The sequence below is a fragment of the Balaenoptera musculus genome, chromosome 7 (assembly GCF_009873245.2).
Source record: "Balaenoptera musculus isolate JJ_BM4_2016_0621 chromosome 7, mBalMus1.pri.v3, whole genome shotgun sequence".
In the NCBI taxonomy this organism is placed as follows: Eukaryota; Metazoa; Chordata; class Mammalia; order Artiodactyla; family Balaenopteridae; genus Balaenoptera; species Balaenoptera musculus.
Genome location: NC_045791.1, coordinates 110,142,107 through 110,157,355, shown reverse-complemented (window position 1 = coordinate 110,157,355; position 15,249 = coordinate 110,142,107). Strand labels below are relative to the sequence as shown.

Below are 15,249 nucleotides of genomic sequence, written 5' to 3'. Positions count from 1 at the left end.
CCATAAAGAGCCAGACAGGAAATATTTGGGTTTGTAGCACAAAAGCAACCACAGACACAAGGAAACATATGGACCTGGCCAGATTTGCTGACCTGGCCTGGGCCACTGGAGTGGGCAGCCTTGGGAGGGAGCAAGGGCAGAGGAGCTTTGGAGAAAAGAGAAGTGCTGCCCTGTCTGGACATTGTCGCCCCAAACCCACAGGACTGTGGACCCCAGGCTGGGGAGCTGTCTCCTCTCAAGGTTCCCAGGGGCTCAAAGGAGAAGGCAAAGGGGGCCGGCAGTGGGGTTCACGGTGACCATCCTGATGCCCTGGGCTGCCCAGGCATGGCTGACAGAGCAGCCAGTACTCCCAGGGGACACGAGTCCTCAAGTCACAACAATGGTCTCAAGAGAGCAGTAACACACTGGACCACTCGTAACACTGGAAACAAAAGCACAGCATCCATCCAACACCACAGGGTTGTAAGATAAGCACGACGAGGGTACTGAGGTGACAGGGGGTGTGAGGCATGTGAGGCCAGATCCGACATCCTGGAAATAACCGAGTGGACATCTTTGGCATAAAAATATACCCCAAATAAGGGACACAGCCGCTGATGGAACGGAAGGGTTGGGGCATACGCAGAAGTCAGAGTGGCCAGCTTTTCCCGACAGAATGTGAGGTTAAAGAGAGGGTAAAGCCTTGGCCGGAGCCCCTGGGAGGACGGAGTTGACCTGAGTGGATGCAGCAGGGTTTGGGGGTAAGATCGGAGTTCTGTAGGATGGGCTGACTTTGAGATGCCAGAGGAAGAGGCAGCCGGTCTGTGGTGGGGACCTCGGGGCGTCTGGGCTGCAATCCAGCCACAGGTGCCTAAAGCCGTGGGACCTGATGGGGATGGAGAGGAGATTCGACATCAAGGGGCCGAGAGGGGCTGAGGAACCAGCACAGGAGCTGGGAGAATTCACATCCCCGGCACCCCGGCCGCTGCCCGCAAGATGCGTGCAGGTCCCTGGGCCATGCACACCGTCCCGGGCCTCTGCAGTGCTGCCGAGAGAATGAAAGAGTGAGTGTAGCCCTGACCCTAATCGGAGACCCCAGTGAGAGGCCTTCTGAAGGAGGGACCAATGTGCTTCCAGGTTGGAAGCTCTCTGAACTCAAGTCAGCAGCGGAGCTAAGTGGCCACTAAGGTTCCGGGGCACAAGGCCTCACGTGCCTGTTACATCACACGCAGGGCAGCGCCGCAGGCCAGCGAGGACTGCTGCTTCCTCGACGCTAGGAACTCGCACTGACTTCAGTTGACTCTGTGAATACGGAGCGGTGTACGGAAACAAGGACTGATCCTCTTTTGCTTACTGGAATCTTTTAATCATTTTCAGCTTTGAATTAGGAGCTATTTCAAGCAGCTTTCATTCTGAGAAGGAGTTTCAGAGCCATCTTTTCTGCAAATCCCAGCACAACCCTCGTCATTCAGATCAACTCAGATGCTGACTCCGAAAGGCGCACTGGAGCTGCCATGGGCCAGCCCGGCGACGACATGGGCTCTGCAGTGACTGTGACGCCACAGGCTCAGTGCCAACGCGAAGGGAGCTCGTGATGCAGAACCTGTAAAGCACGGGTGGGGCTGTGTCCACAGTCAGGTGGGAAGACAGTCTTAGTATCAAAGGCTCTTTCAGTTACCACTGAACACAAACACCAAGCCCCTTGAGAGAGCAAAGTTAGAGCTGACCCCAAGTCACTGTGGAAAGTACCAGAGGATCACAGGGGAGGCTGCCTCACACTCGGGGCTCTGTTCCCTCCTCTGCAAAATGCGCTGTTCTGAGGATTCAATAAACCGGTCCCTCTGAAGCACACAGCCGTGCTCAGGGAGGGGAGACAGGGTTACTGTGCTCAAGGCAGCTGTGGAGGGGGTCCCAGTGGGCTCCCCTTCAAGCTGGATGAGCCACACAGACACCCAGACGTGTCCCTGAGTGCCAGACTGTCTGAGGTGCAGCAGGACTTGGAGCCCCTCTGTGGACCGATGGCAAGTGGCCTCCTGGGTTCCACCGCAGTGAGTGGCAGTGCCAGGCTGGGCCCCGCCCGTCCAGACTGCACCAGTGCCTCCCAGCAGGTGGTCTGCACCTGCACCCGGGCTTTGAGCAAATGCTCACTTGCTCCCGCTTGCATGCTCTGTCCTCGACCACGGTGTCCTTTCTCTGCTTCACAGGCTGGGAACTTACAGAGTAGGTGTGTTTGCGTGAGGAGATGTGGGGGTCTATCCCTCCCTCTTATTCAGATAGACGTGAGCTCAGCGACGTGTCCTGACGTCCAGTAGCACCCACACACCTGCCCTGGCTCCGACAGACACAGTCAGGAGTATACAGATGGCTGGTGCTGTCACTGAGTCACCCCTTTTCCATTCTGGTCATGAAAGCAGCATAAGAAAGCCAGCAGTGAAAGGGGTAAAAGATCACTGAACAAGAGCTTCGTTTTTTAAAAATTTTATTTAATTAATTAATTAATTAATTAATTAATCCATTTTTGGCTGTGCTGGGTCTTCGTTTCTGTGCGAGGGCTTTCTCTAGCTGTGGCAAGCGGGGGTCACTCTTCATCACGGTGCGCGGGCCTCTCACTATCGCGGCCTCTCTTGTTGCGGAGCACAGGCTCCAGACACGCAGGCTCAGTAGCTGTGGCTCACGGGCCCAGTTGCTCTGCGGCATGTGGGATCCTCCCAGACCAGGGCTCGAACCCGTGTCCCCTGCATTGGCAGGCAGATTCTCAACCACTGCGCCACCAGGGAAGCCCCCAAGAGCTTCTTTGTGTCCTTCAAAAAGCTTAAGCCACATTGCCCTAAAGGAAAGACGTATCAGCTTAGATGTTTCTCACGGATCAGAGCAGGTGGGCAGGGGCGGCCTTGGAGGTCATCAAAGGACGTGGGTGAAGAGCTGACGGTCTGAGAACCGCTGTCAGCTCACGGATGGGGTTTCTTCTCGTTCCTCCACTGGACTGCATGCGTTGGAAAACGCGGGGCAGGTGGAGGGACACGAAGGCCGAGGTGGAGGGAGGGAAGGCCCGGCACCACTCTGCTGCTCTGTCCCGTTCAGACGAACCTCTCCTTTAAGGCCTGGCGGGTCATCACAGGTTTCTGTGCACACACACGGACACGTCGGCATGCACACAGATACACGGGCGAGAGCACGTGCACACTCATGCAGGCATGGGCACAGAGATACACGGGCGAGAGCACGTGCACACTCATGCAGGCATGGGCACAGAGATACACGGGCGAGAGCACGTGCACACTCATGCAGGCATGGGCACAGAGATACACGGGCGAGCGCACGTGCACACTCATGCAGGCGTGGGCACAGAGATACACAGGCGAGCGCACGTGCACACTCATGCAGGCGTGGGCACAGAGATACACGGGTGAGAGCACGTGCACACTCATGCAGGCGTGGGCACAGAGATACACGGGTGAGAGCACGTGCACACTCATGCAGGCGTGGGCACAGAGATACACGGGCGAGAGCACGTGCACACTCATGCAGGCATGGGCACAGAGATACACGGGCGAGCGCACGTGCACACTCATGCAGGCATGCACACAGATACACGGGCGAGCGCAGAGGAACACATAAACACACAGGTGTGCACACAGGTAGACACGCACTTAGTTGTATGACTGTGTGTACATAAAAACACACACGGGCACGTACACAGGCACACACACACGGGAGAGCACAAAGATGCACACAGCTGCACACATGGGCTTGCTGGTCAGAAGGCATCCGTCAACCCCCTGCCGGGTTTTTTTTACTCAGTCTCTCTCTGCCTCTCTTTCCCCAGCTATGGGTCAATGACACCGGCCCTCATCAAATGGGCTGTAAAGACGGAAAGTATGTGACAATCTAAAGCTCTGAAACACGGAGGGTGCGTTCTAATTTGAAAGCATGTAGACTTTCAAGCCCCCGCTGGCGATTTCTTATCGCCCGCCATCAGCCCCTGGGGATGGCCATGCTCTGGCCACGGTCCAGGCGGCCTCTTCCGGGCTCAGGTGGGGCCTGGCAGGGAGCCTCTGCCCTCTGTCCTTTCCTGTCGTCTGGGGTGGCCTAACGCTGGCTGTATCGGACACGTGTGCCCCATCTCCCCGTCTGCCGACACACGGCTCGCACACAATCATCAGCAATGAGTACTGTGAGATACTCTGAAATCCCGTTTAAAGATGGAGTTTGTGGAAAGAACAGAGCGCTCGCTCCGTCCTCCTGGACAGCGAAGCCGTCGACGCAGACTCTCGTGACCGCTGTGAAGTCAGAACGACTGCTGGGTGGTCGCAGCCAGCAGGTGAGGTGTGAGTGCGGACAGCTGTGGGGATGGGGGCGTCTGGACCCTGATGCTGGCCACTGAGACCTCATGCCCACCCCTGGGACGTGGGCGTGACTCTGGGGTCCCTAGAGGTCAGCTGTCTCTCGCCGTTGCAGCACTGTGTTTGCGAAGTGCCGTGGGCGCTCCAGGAAGTTGACACCCCCATCAGCAAAGCTGGTGCTTTCACCAGGCTCTCGTGCGGCTGGAAACACCAAGGACCGTGGTGCCAGAGAAGGGTCTGCGAGGTGCACTTCTGTAGGCATCAAGGCCATGACCCCGCTGGTCCAGCCTGATGTTCCCTGGGCTCTGGGAGGAACCTCAAGCTCTTTCTGCAGAGAGCCCTCTCCCACGGAAGTCAGGGGACAGCCTTGACCCCGGCACCTGCACGGCTGGTTCAGCTGAATGACCTTTACAGCGCTGGGCGGGCAGGTGGGGCTGCGCGGGGAGTCCTCACTGCCTCATGCGCTGTCCCCGTCCCCAAACCCAGAGCCCCCCAGGGCCAGGCGACCCCATCTCTGGTACACTGTGTACCTTTAAGAAATGTTTTCAATTTTCCTTTAGATCTTTCCTTGATTTTACTATTCCTGTTAGTGTACCCCAATTCTTTACTTTGAAAACTTAAGATCAACATGTTAATCTGACAGAATTTTAAAGCCGCCTCAGTGAAAAGAGAAAACTTACCGCAAAGCTGTGGTTGGCGGTTCCCTTCCTGCCGTTGGGGTTTCTCTGTGTCAGGGATCCGCGGGACACGGATTTCCGATCGAAGGAGTCATCATCTTTGTCTTTGAGGAAAACAGGAGGGGGGCTGCTTATTAATCACAAACTTACCCCAAACAAGTGTCTTTGCTTCCTAAGAAATTTTAAAAGGAGCATAAAAACAAATGTGCCGTCCAGGACGAAGCTGATGTCCTCGTCACCACCAAGACATCAAGGCAGGCTAATTACGCCCTGTGCTCTGTGTAAGAAGGTGGGGTGCTGTGCACCATTATCAGGACGATTTACATCGCAGGACAAGGAAACCACCGCTGCCACCACCATCAACACCCTTAGGTGCTTCAGGCAGCAAATTCCAGGTATCCAGACACCACGTCACTGCAACGGCCCCTGAGGGTGGCCAGAGGGCACTGCAGTGTCCTTCGGGCATCAGTGGCATGACATGCTGGGTCCCACGGGTTATGTAGAAATATGGGGCCCCACTTGGCCATTTTCACGCCCCTGAGCTCACCTCCCAGGCCTGGGGGACGAGGGAAGCAGGTGACTCTTACCTTGACTTTTGGGGTAATTACCGAGCTTTCCCCTCACAAGATAGGGTGCAGCCACAACCTGGAAGAAAGAAGCCGTCTCTGGGCGTCAGTACCTTGTTGTAATTGTTAGGAACACCGGGAGCTAGGTTTGGATTTCTCATCATTCCTGCAGATTCGGATTAATCAGGGCAACTGTCCTCTGTTCCTGGGCAATATCTGAACTTTTAACAATATTAAAATGCACGCCATCAATAAATAAAGCAACAAATGCCGGAATATAAAAGAGCTGCTTAGCTTTCGGAGAACTGCAACTTTGGGTGGGTACAGTGGAAAAAGCACAAATTTCAGCCCCACAGAGAGGTTCCAATCCTGTCGCTACCCCTTACCACCGTGACAGGGACAATGTACATACTCTCTCTGAACTGTCTCCTCATCTGGAAAATGGGCCAGCAGCCCCTTTACAGGATATTGGAAGATTAACTGTACCCAATACATTCTCAGCGCCCCATGGCTGCCGGGCCCCCCACCTTTCTTTCCCTCTCCCTTTCCTGTTGCTCACTGCTCTACTCTGGGCTAATTCATTTGCTGTTTTGCCTCTTCAGCGGGGAAGCGAGAGCAAAACGGCCTGACTCCCTTAAGTCCTGCCAGTGCCTGGCCCCCTGGGATTCAGCCTGGCTGGTTTTGCGGGCTGTACCAGGAGGCTGGCGGCAGACGCCTTCAGGCTGGGCTTCCCGGGACAGGTCAGGGAGGACCACAGCCCCGAGAAGAGGGTCGGGGTGGAGCCGGGAGGCCTGCCTGAGACCGTCTGTCGCTGGTCTGTGTGGTCTCAATCCAGTAAGTCTACCTCCCCGACCCTCAGGCTCCTCATCGGTGCAACAGGGGTGATATCCACACCTGCTTACCAGGTTTTTTGAACATCAAATGAAGGATGGAAAAAAAATACCGTTTTTAACTATGAAGAGCTACCCACTGCTGTTGCCATGAGAAGCACAAATGACTAGATGCTCGTTATAGCTCACAAGGGGTGCATCAGGCAGCAGGCAGGACCTGGAGCAGACGCCCTGCTCTGTGGGCCCCTGGGACGGGCACCGCCACCTGCACCCCAGTCACACCCCCGAAACCCAGGAGCTCCTGCTCCCTCCCAGGCCGCCCCTCCCCCGGGCCCTGCAGCCCTTAACGGCGTCACCGTCTTCCTGATCAGCAGGCTGTGGGGCGTCCCACCCATACCCCACATCCACCCTTGTGCCGTTTCATGCACACCAGCTCCCGTGCTTTGCTCCCACGGCCAGGACCCGCGGCTCCCAGCGGAGGCCTGTCCCCAGGCCCTGGAGCCTGCTGTGCCTGTGAACGTTCGTCACCCAGGACAGGGGGGCGTGGGGGGCAGTACATGCCCAGCACCTGGCCCCTGTGATGCGCACCGTCTCCAGGGCTCTGTGCTACTCTCAGCCCGTGACCCTGCCTGGGGTCTGCCGGCCCCTTCCCCTCTGCCCTCTGTCCCACCCTCCCACTCCCCTGCTGGGCTGTCCTGGATTTTCCCTGACAAACACCCTATGGGGAGGCCAGCCTGTGAGACTTGCCGGGTTCTTAAAGTCCCAACGTTTCAGCTCCACCACCCCCGGACTCGTCACGTTTCTGGAAAAGTCGGGCCAACCGTCTACCCGCTTCCAGCCTCTCGGGCTTGGATGGAGTAACACATACCTTGACCTCATCCGAAGGGTCTGCATTCGGATCCTTAGGACTCTGGCCAAACTTCCCAACAAGCCGGGGAAGAAATACCTGGAGAACAAGGAAGGGGCCTGTGCCTTATGACTGCTCGTTTGACCTCCTGCCACAGGGCGGGCGAGCAGGACCCAGGGATGGTGTTCTCTTTAGTACTCGGTCTGCAAGGCCGGGATGGCACGTCAGCACCCACAGAGCACACACCGCTCCAGGGCTCTGCGCCCAGGGCTGCTGGGCTGTGCAAACTAAAGTACAGAACGCCCAGTTGGCTTTGAACTTCAGTTGAACGCCCCGTTGGCTTTAAACAATGATTAAATTTTTTTGGTATAAGTATGTCCCAGATATTGCACGGGGTATACTTATACCAGAAGATGACTTGTTGTGAATCTGAAATTCAGATTTGACGGGGCACCCGGCAGCCGTACCTGGGGCTCCCCTAAGAGCACTTATCATCCTTGTGCCACATTTCCTCACACTGTGATTCGTCTGGAGGTTCCCGACTTGAATCGGGGAGAAGGATGTTGGTCTCACGTCTCTGTCGTGGGCAGGTCCCCATCCTGCTACTCTGTCACACCCGCCTTGAAACAGCGCTTTTATTAAGCCCGCCAACACGAGGTGTTGTTCAGCTTGCTTCCTTTGGACTTTGAAGTGTGTGTGTGTGTGTGTGTGGACCATGTGGCTGTGTTTCCAATTCCCATGCAGGAGCTGAGGGTCCCCCCCATATGGCACTATTTTCCGTTAGAAACGACACTAGCAAATGAAAAGGAATCCCAGCACAGCCCAGGTCAGGAGGAGGGCGGCGGCTGCCCCGGGGGACCCTCGCTGCCAGGCCCCGGGCTGCCCCGTGCTCCTGGCCAGGGCTCCAGGCACGACCCCCAGGGCCCTGCGGCCCCTCCACTCACCGGGAGGTTGGATTTCCTCCGGGGCTTTGCCGAGGTCCTCACAGTGAGCCCTGCAGCCTGCAAGGCTGCAATCCTGGACTCGATATCTGAAACCTGGGGGAACCACAGACAGACAGATGTCACTTGGATGTCCTTTCTCAACGTCACAGGACAGGAGGAGCAGCTGCCCCTGATTCACCGATTCCATCATGCTTCCCCTAAGATGGGTGACCCGCCCAGGGCCACTTCCTGGGCGCCCCATTTTCAGCCGTCTTCCATGGCTGTCGGGAGGGTCACCCCCAGGCGGGGGAGGGGCCCCATACATTTTCTGGGGGCTCATCCACGAGGGACGGAGGGAGGGGTAGTGACCGGGGGACAGCTGAAGGCAGAAGCTTCTGGGAACAGGAACCAGGCCCCCTTCAGGTCCGTCCAGATCCCTCCGACGGCCCCAAACCCTTCCCATGGTCCTCGGGGCTCTCTGGAATCCGCCCTCCTCTCAGACACGCCCCTTCTCGCTCCCTCGGCTCCAGCGCAGGGCTCCACTGCTGATGCCTGAACACGCCAAGTGCGACACCGCCTCGGGGCCTTCGCCCGGGTTGCCTTCTTGTATTTGTATTACCCCTTCCTGACCACCCCTCGGGGCCGCCCCATCTGAATGCTCCCTGGGGCTACCCTCTCCTCAGTCTCGTTGACTTGTTCTCTGTCCCCTCCCACGAAACACATAAGCTCCACGAACGCAGGGGCTTGGTCTGAGGTGCTCACAGCTGCATCTTTTGTGTCTACACAGTGCCCGCCATACTTGGGATTCCGACTGAGAACCGTTTGCTCCACAAGAAGGAAGAAATGAACGCAACGTTCTCAGGCTCACTTGCGCCCCCTAAGGTGCACGGCCTGGGGACGCGCCCCTTCTTCCTCGGGGACGGAAGGGCACTTGCTGAAGAGAACAGAAGCTGGAATGAATGGACAGTGGGTGCTGGGTCCCCCGCACTCGGACGGGCAGACCTCCTCTCCTCTGGGGTCACCAGGGGGAGGGCAGAGCAGAGCCCAATCACCTTGACTGTCTCTGGGAGACCCTGGCTCTGTCCTTTGACCTTTGCACACCACTAACACAGCTCCTACCCTAACCCAAGCCCGGGACCCAAGTTTACAGGACGACCCTCGGTCAGAGTCTGGTCCTGAGCCCCGGGGCTGTCCTAACATCTAAGCCTGCTTCTGGAGAAGCCCTCCTCACGGGGCAGGGAGGGGTAAGTGTCAGCATCTTCCTTCCGTGGCTGAAAGCGCCGCCTGTCTCTTGCCAACCTAAAAGGGGAAAGGGCAGGGGTGGGGCGCAGGGGGTGGCGTGGAGGGGGATTCCCACGGCAAGCCCCAGGAGCCTGTCCCGGAGCCGACAACGTGGGTTGCTGCGTGTGAGCCCTGCGGGGGGCTGGCCGCCCTCGCCAGGCCTCCGGGGCCCCCACTCCCTATCTGGGGGAGACACCTGCTCCCGGGGCCGCCGGGGCTACCTCGCTCTCTGTCCGCTGCACCTCAGAGGCCGTGGCGGCCACTCTGTCCTCCAGCTGCGACAGCTCCTTGTCTGTGGTCCTGCTGGGCTGCACGGGGTCCTGGGGGGCCCGGGGCCCCTTCTCCCGGCTGGGCGTTTGGCCTGCAGCCGTGCACACCTAGGAGACGGAAGCGCCGCACGTGACCACCAGCAGGGGAGGCCGCAGGGCTCTCACCGACACACGCCCCACCCTGAAGGTGCTCCTTTCGCTACGCCAGGAGCTGCCGGGCCAGCGGGGCAGCCCGTGGTGGAGCGCCGTGTGCAGCTGGGGCCCGGCCGCTGGCTTAGGCACAAACTGCTGACCCCTGGCCCCGCCTCCGAGTGTGCTGTGCCGAGGTCACTCAGGCAGCCTCACCTCCTGGGCGGCCCCGGGGAGGTGCTCGACGGGGGTGCTGCCGCCCGGCTCCGCCCCGTCACCCTCGCCCTCCTCCTCGGATGAGGCCCGCTGGTCACTGACGTGGCTGATCAAGTCCTCCAGTCTTCTCCTTAGGGCCACCTCTTCCACGTCGGCGTCTGTGGGCTTGCTGCCAGCGGGACACTGAAATGGACGAGCGGCTGCATCTCAGTGGGTCCGTCACCTGGAAGCACTGAGAGGAGAAGCAGGGCTCCAGAGAGCACCCCGCCCCCAGCACCGCCGGGGCCTTGGCTGGAGCTGCGGCCTCACCTACTCCCCGCACGAGCTCGGCCGAGGGGCCCGTGCTGCCCGTCTGCCAGAACCAGGCTCCGAAGGGTGGGATGTCCCTGCCGATCCTAACAGCGCCCAGGCCGTCTGAGACGCACGATGTCTGAACTTCTCTCTGTTCCCAAACTGGGTCCCCAAGCCATTTCCTAGGGTTTAAGCATCCTTACGGCGCCAAACCAAGACCTCAACCCGGACTGTCTGCATCTGCCAGTTGAGGCTACGGGGTGCTGACAAGTCTGTTCTCTGGGTTTTTCTCGGTCCCCCCGTGGTAAGACTGAAGTACACGACGGCCGTGTGGCCTCAGCGTCGCCCGAGGGCTCGGGGGTGGGTCCTGAAGTTGCATAAGCGCAACGGTATTCATGCCCACTGTCCCTGGTATGTCTCCGTGTACCAGGCTCTGTGTCCACGGTCTCTCCCACGAGCCTCCTGTCGGCTTTGCAAAGGAATCATACTCCCAGACATTGGTCCGGAGCCGACTGAGAAGTGTCCACAGTGTATCTGTGACTCTTGGAAAACTGCAAAGTTGTGTGACCCTCACAGTGATGTCTTCTACGACACGGTGAGCAGCACCCTTTACCACTCATCGCTTCCTGAATCTAGAGCCAGGGAAGTCTGTCACCCTGCGTGAACTTGGATGAGTTTCATACAACCCAGAATATCTATTTATCTGCCTTGGCTGGTGAGAAACTCAGAGCTAAACAGTGCTCGTTTCTGGAAATCTCTTCTCCAGAGTCTAGCTAGGCCTCTGTTTCTGGAAACTATTTTTCAGGGTTGTATTTTTTGGTCATAATTTTCTAAGTCTCTACGAGGGGGTGGGAGTCCCTCATTGATTCCAGCTCTTACGCTAACTCCACAGGTGGGGAAAGGATGCTCAGAGCCCCTCCTTTGCCCGGCCTCACTCAGTAAGCATCAGATCAGGGCCTGGACTGCAGTAAGCTCCGGCCGCCACCCCTTCCTGCACTCCAGCTAGCGGTTCACTGAGCAGCTATTTGTTTCGTCTGCCTGTGGACACGAGCTTTATGTGAAGGGATTTAGCGTGTTGGTTTCAAGAAGTGACCAGAGTCATGTGAAAAAACCAGAAAAATGGCCAAATTATCCCAACTGCTCTTTACAGCCCAGATAACTTGAGAGTGGGTAATGAGATTTAAAAGTTAAGGGCAGGGACTTCCCTGGTAGCAAAGTGGTTAAGAATCCACCTGCCAATGCAGGGGACATGGGTTCGATCCCTGGTCCGGGAAGATCCCACATACCGTAGAGCCACTAAGCCCGTGCGCCACAACTACTGAGCCTGCGCTCTGGAGCCCGCGAGCCACAACTACTGAGCCCGTGCGCCACAGCTACTGAAGCCCATGCACCTAGAGCCCGTGCTCCGCAACAAGAGAAGCCACCGCAATGAGAAGCCCGCGCACAGCAGCGAAGAGGAGCCCCCGCTCGCCACAACCAGAGGAAGCCTGTGGCAGCAATGAAGACCCAGCACAGCCAAAAAAAAAAAAGTTCAGGGCAGTTCCATCCTGTAGAGCTTGCTCAGGCCACAACCCCTGGTGTCATCTGACCCCTCTCTTTCTCTCGCCCTGAATCCATCCCCGCTGGCTCTGCCTTCAGCAGGTACCCAGGGTCCACCTCCCATCGCCTCTGCTGCCCTGCCTGGTTCACCCGCCACCTTGTCCTGCCTGGACAGTCCACCAGCCTCTTAACTGGCCTCCCGTTTCCACAGCCTGTTCTCAGTTTGTCAGGCAGAGGGCTCCCTGGGGGTAGGGGGACGGGGGGACGTGAGCAGGGAGGCCGGTCGCTCATTCACTCACTGGCTGTCTCTCCTTCGGCCCACAAAGCAGACGTCAGAGTGTGAGGTGAGGGTCCCCCCAGGACCGCCTTCCGGGACTCTTAGACCCCCTCCCCGTCCCTTCCTTCGGGGAGCGAGTCACCCGCTGACGCTGCTGATGGGAGGGGGCCTTCTGCACCACGACGTCACACCCACAGTGCCCGTCGGGCCGGCTTCCGGCCCCCTCGGCCCCGGGTGCTCCTGGCAAGCAGAGGGCAGTGCTGGGCATCACTTAACTTTCTCTGTGAATGGAACCAAGCGGCCTCGCAGACGAGTGCCGAGGGCTGGAGTGAGCCGACAGGGAAGCGGCGTGTTTACTGGGATGCTTTTCTACAGGGTCCCAATTTCCTGAAGACGCTCAAAAATCAAATCTCCTCAGAGGCCGCAATGGGTGAAGAGAACCCCTGTGAGGATCGGAGGGTAGATTCTGTTGGGTCTGATGGGAATAAATCTTTCTCTCAGAGTAAATGGGGTTGAGAAACTTCAGAATCCCCTTGAGAAATGGGAACCTGACGCCACCCCAGGCAGGAGCTGATGAGGGTGTGGGGTGGAGATTTATGAACTGCTGTTAGAAGGTGGTGGTGTTTCTACTTGGTAAATAAAAAACCCACACATACAGACACACACACACACACACACACACACGTGTGCATGTCCAACACACATGTATGCATACAAACACATATACACGTGATGGCAGCTGGCCAGCACGACAGGATACAGCTGGGGTGACCAAGGCGTCTAAGTTTGAACCCCGAAAGCCCTATGTCCTGGGAGCCCTTCGGTCCCTGGCGAAGAGGGGCGCTGGTTGCCCTGGTGATGCTGGTGGGGGAGAGGGAGGCCCAGAGGGGGATCTGGGTCAGCCTCCAGGATGGGGGGGAGGCAGCCCGGGGGCTGGGCGGCTGGGGGTGAGTCCTGGGGTCCTGCGGGCCACCGGGCCTGCGTGGGGGACACCTGCCACAGGCTCAGGTGAGACGGCCTGTCCTGAAAGCATCCTGAGGGGCAGAGGGCCTCTCCCAGGCTGCGCGGGGGCGCTTCAGTGTGTGTTCCCAGCCGGCCACGGGCTCTGGAGTTCCTCTCCTGAGAGCCTGGGCCTCAGTTTCCTGAGCTAAAACCCAGGGACTGAAACTCTGTCTCTGGGTCAGCCTGGCCCTGCCGGCCCACAGAGGGTGCCAGACGAGGGCACCTCCTGTGGGCGAAGGTGGCTGTGGCCCTGGGGGTGCGTGGCTCCCACTGCCCACCCCAGCTGCCGCCGGAGCTGATGTCCAGGGCCCTCGGGCGCTGCAGGGAGGGGGCCGGGTGCTGGACCGGGGCCGTGGCTCAGGCAGACTCGGGGCAGGGCCTGGGCCTGAGCATTGCCGCCCCTACGCCCATAGCTACCCGGCTGTCTGTCTGTCCCTCAGACGCACATGTGCACATGCACTCGCATTAGACCAAGGGTTCTGTTCCATTCACCCCCCAGAAGGTGGCCCCAGTGCGCTGGGTACGCCCTCACACACAGGGTGGGGAGAAGACCCCTGCCCGCTCTGACGGCCTGGACCCCCGGATACTGCAGGACCAAGCGAGGTCCCCGGGTCTTCGCTGCTCTGACTTCCTAGCCCCTCTCTCGTCACATCCGCACCAAAGGCTGCACACCTGCGCCCCTCTGAGTTCTCCTGCACCTTTGGCTGGGTCCACAGATGCCCAGGCTCCAAGCATGGCAGACGGCAGGGGCCTGGATGGGGCAGACGCCCGCCCTCACCCTCAGCTGTACGGTGGAAACCCGCTCAGCTCTCTGAGCCCCAGGCATGAGCTCCCAGTCGAGACTCTTCCTTGCAAAGCCCGTGTTGGTGCCTCAACCTCCCTTAACAAAGGGGCTTCAGCGGGTCAGCAGGCGGTCCCCGGCTGACATGTACTTGTTCCGCTCAGAGATCTGCAGCAGAGGGAGGGATTCAGTGGCCGGAGGGCAGAGCCACTCCGGCCAGTAGGACGCTGGCACCTACCACCTCGGGAGCACCAAATTCCCAAGCAGTGGAAGGAAAGGTCAGGCCACCATTCGTGATGTGCCCTGGGAAGGTAACTGTGAGGCCCATTTTCTGGCAACCAGGGTCCTGGAACGCCAAGCAAAAGCTGGGAGCGGTACCAGAAGCGGGGGCGGGGGGCGTTGGGGGGATGAATAAAGCAGGACAGGTGACACGTTCAGCGTCACGGCCGTGGCGCAGCCATCGTCACTGCTGAGCCTGAGCCGCACAGGAAGGTGGGAGTTGATTATGCCAGGCTGCTCAAACAAAGTCAAGAGCGCCGGGTCACCGTGGGCCAGGAGGCCTGCCAGATAACGACCTAAAAGTACGACTGGCTCATCCCTCGAGTCACCAGCTCTTGAGTCACCGGAGTCTATTAACTCCCAGGCCGGGAAATGAGAAAATCAATTCTACTGTTTTCTTCCAAGCCCAGCAGATGCATCTCCCCTGCCATTATCTCATCTGTGGTCCACCTTGTCTTAAAAGAGGGAGATGGCTCCAGCAGGCGGGCAGGATGCTTCTGCATTGTTCCGCAGGTAATTAGTTTCACCTTCACAGCACCGAGGGCTTTGAGTGGGCAAATCTGCCCGGAGAATAACACAGGCTGAGAAACTTCAACACGAGGGTTTTGGCGGGAGTGGCCCCAGCCCTCGCCTCGAGTGGCTGCTGGTAATCGAGACCAGCTGTGGGCACACTCATGGCATCTGAGAGGCAGCGATCAATACCTGGGGGGGGGGGGATGCTCAGCAGGTAGCCGTGTGTCCCCGGGGAGCGTGGTGGGCATGAACCCGTGGCCGGAGAATAAGAGCCGACCCAACCAGGGTCCGGCACCGGCACAGTGAAGTATCACCTCCAGAGCGAAAGGGAAAGAAAAGCATCCCACGATGAGAACTAGGAAAGTTCTCGTCCTGATGGAGGAGGGGCAGGAGCTGGGGGCAGCACGGAGCCATGGAGAGACCACAGCCCTCGGAACGGGAGGGGAGCTGCAGGCGGGTGGTTTTCTCTGAGCAAGATCCTGTCCGCATGCCGCCAGGACAGCCTGG

The 15,249-nt window shown here is 58.7% G+C and overlaps 1 protein-coding gene across 6 annotated transcripts in view; it reads right to left on the bottom strand.

Annotated features, from left to right (window-relative positions):
• Positions 1-2,661: 2,661 nt before the first annotated feature.
• The window catches only part of MLPH (melanophilin), a 41,562-nt gene continuing 28,974 nt past the window's right edge, over positions 2,662-15,249 (bottom strand). For 3 of the 6 annotated variants that reach the window (XM_036858124.1, XM_036858128.1, XM_036858129.1), the window contains exons 10-16: positions 10,061-10,243; positions 9,668-9,823; positions 8,187-8,279; positions 7,264-7,341; positions 5,587-5,644; positions 5,003-5,103; positions 2,671-3,101 (exon numbers count right to left, since the gene is read on the bottom strand). In XM_036858124.1, coding sequence (XP_036714019.1) covers positions 3,057-3,101; positions 5,003-5,103; positions 5,587-5,644; positions 7,264-7,341; positions 8,187-8,279; positions 9,668-9,823; positions 10,061-10,243 — 714 coding nt within the window. In that variant the 3' untranslated portion in view covers positions 2,671-3,056. Of the gene's footprint in view, positions 3,102-3,125; positions 3,841-5,002; positions 5,104-5,586; positions 5,645-7,263; positions 7,342-8,186; positions 8,280-9,667; positions 9,824-10,060; positions 10,244-15,249 lie in introns of those variants that run through there. The other 3 variants (XM_036858126.1, XM_036858125.1, XM_036858127.1) reach the window with 3 other exon arrangements.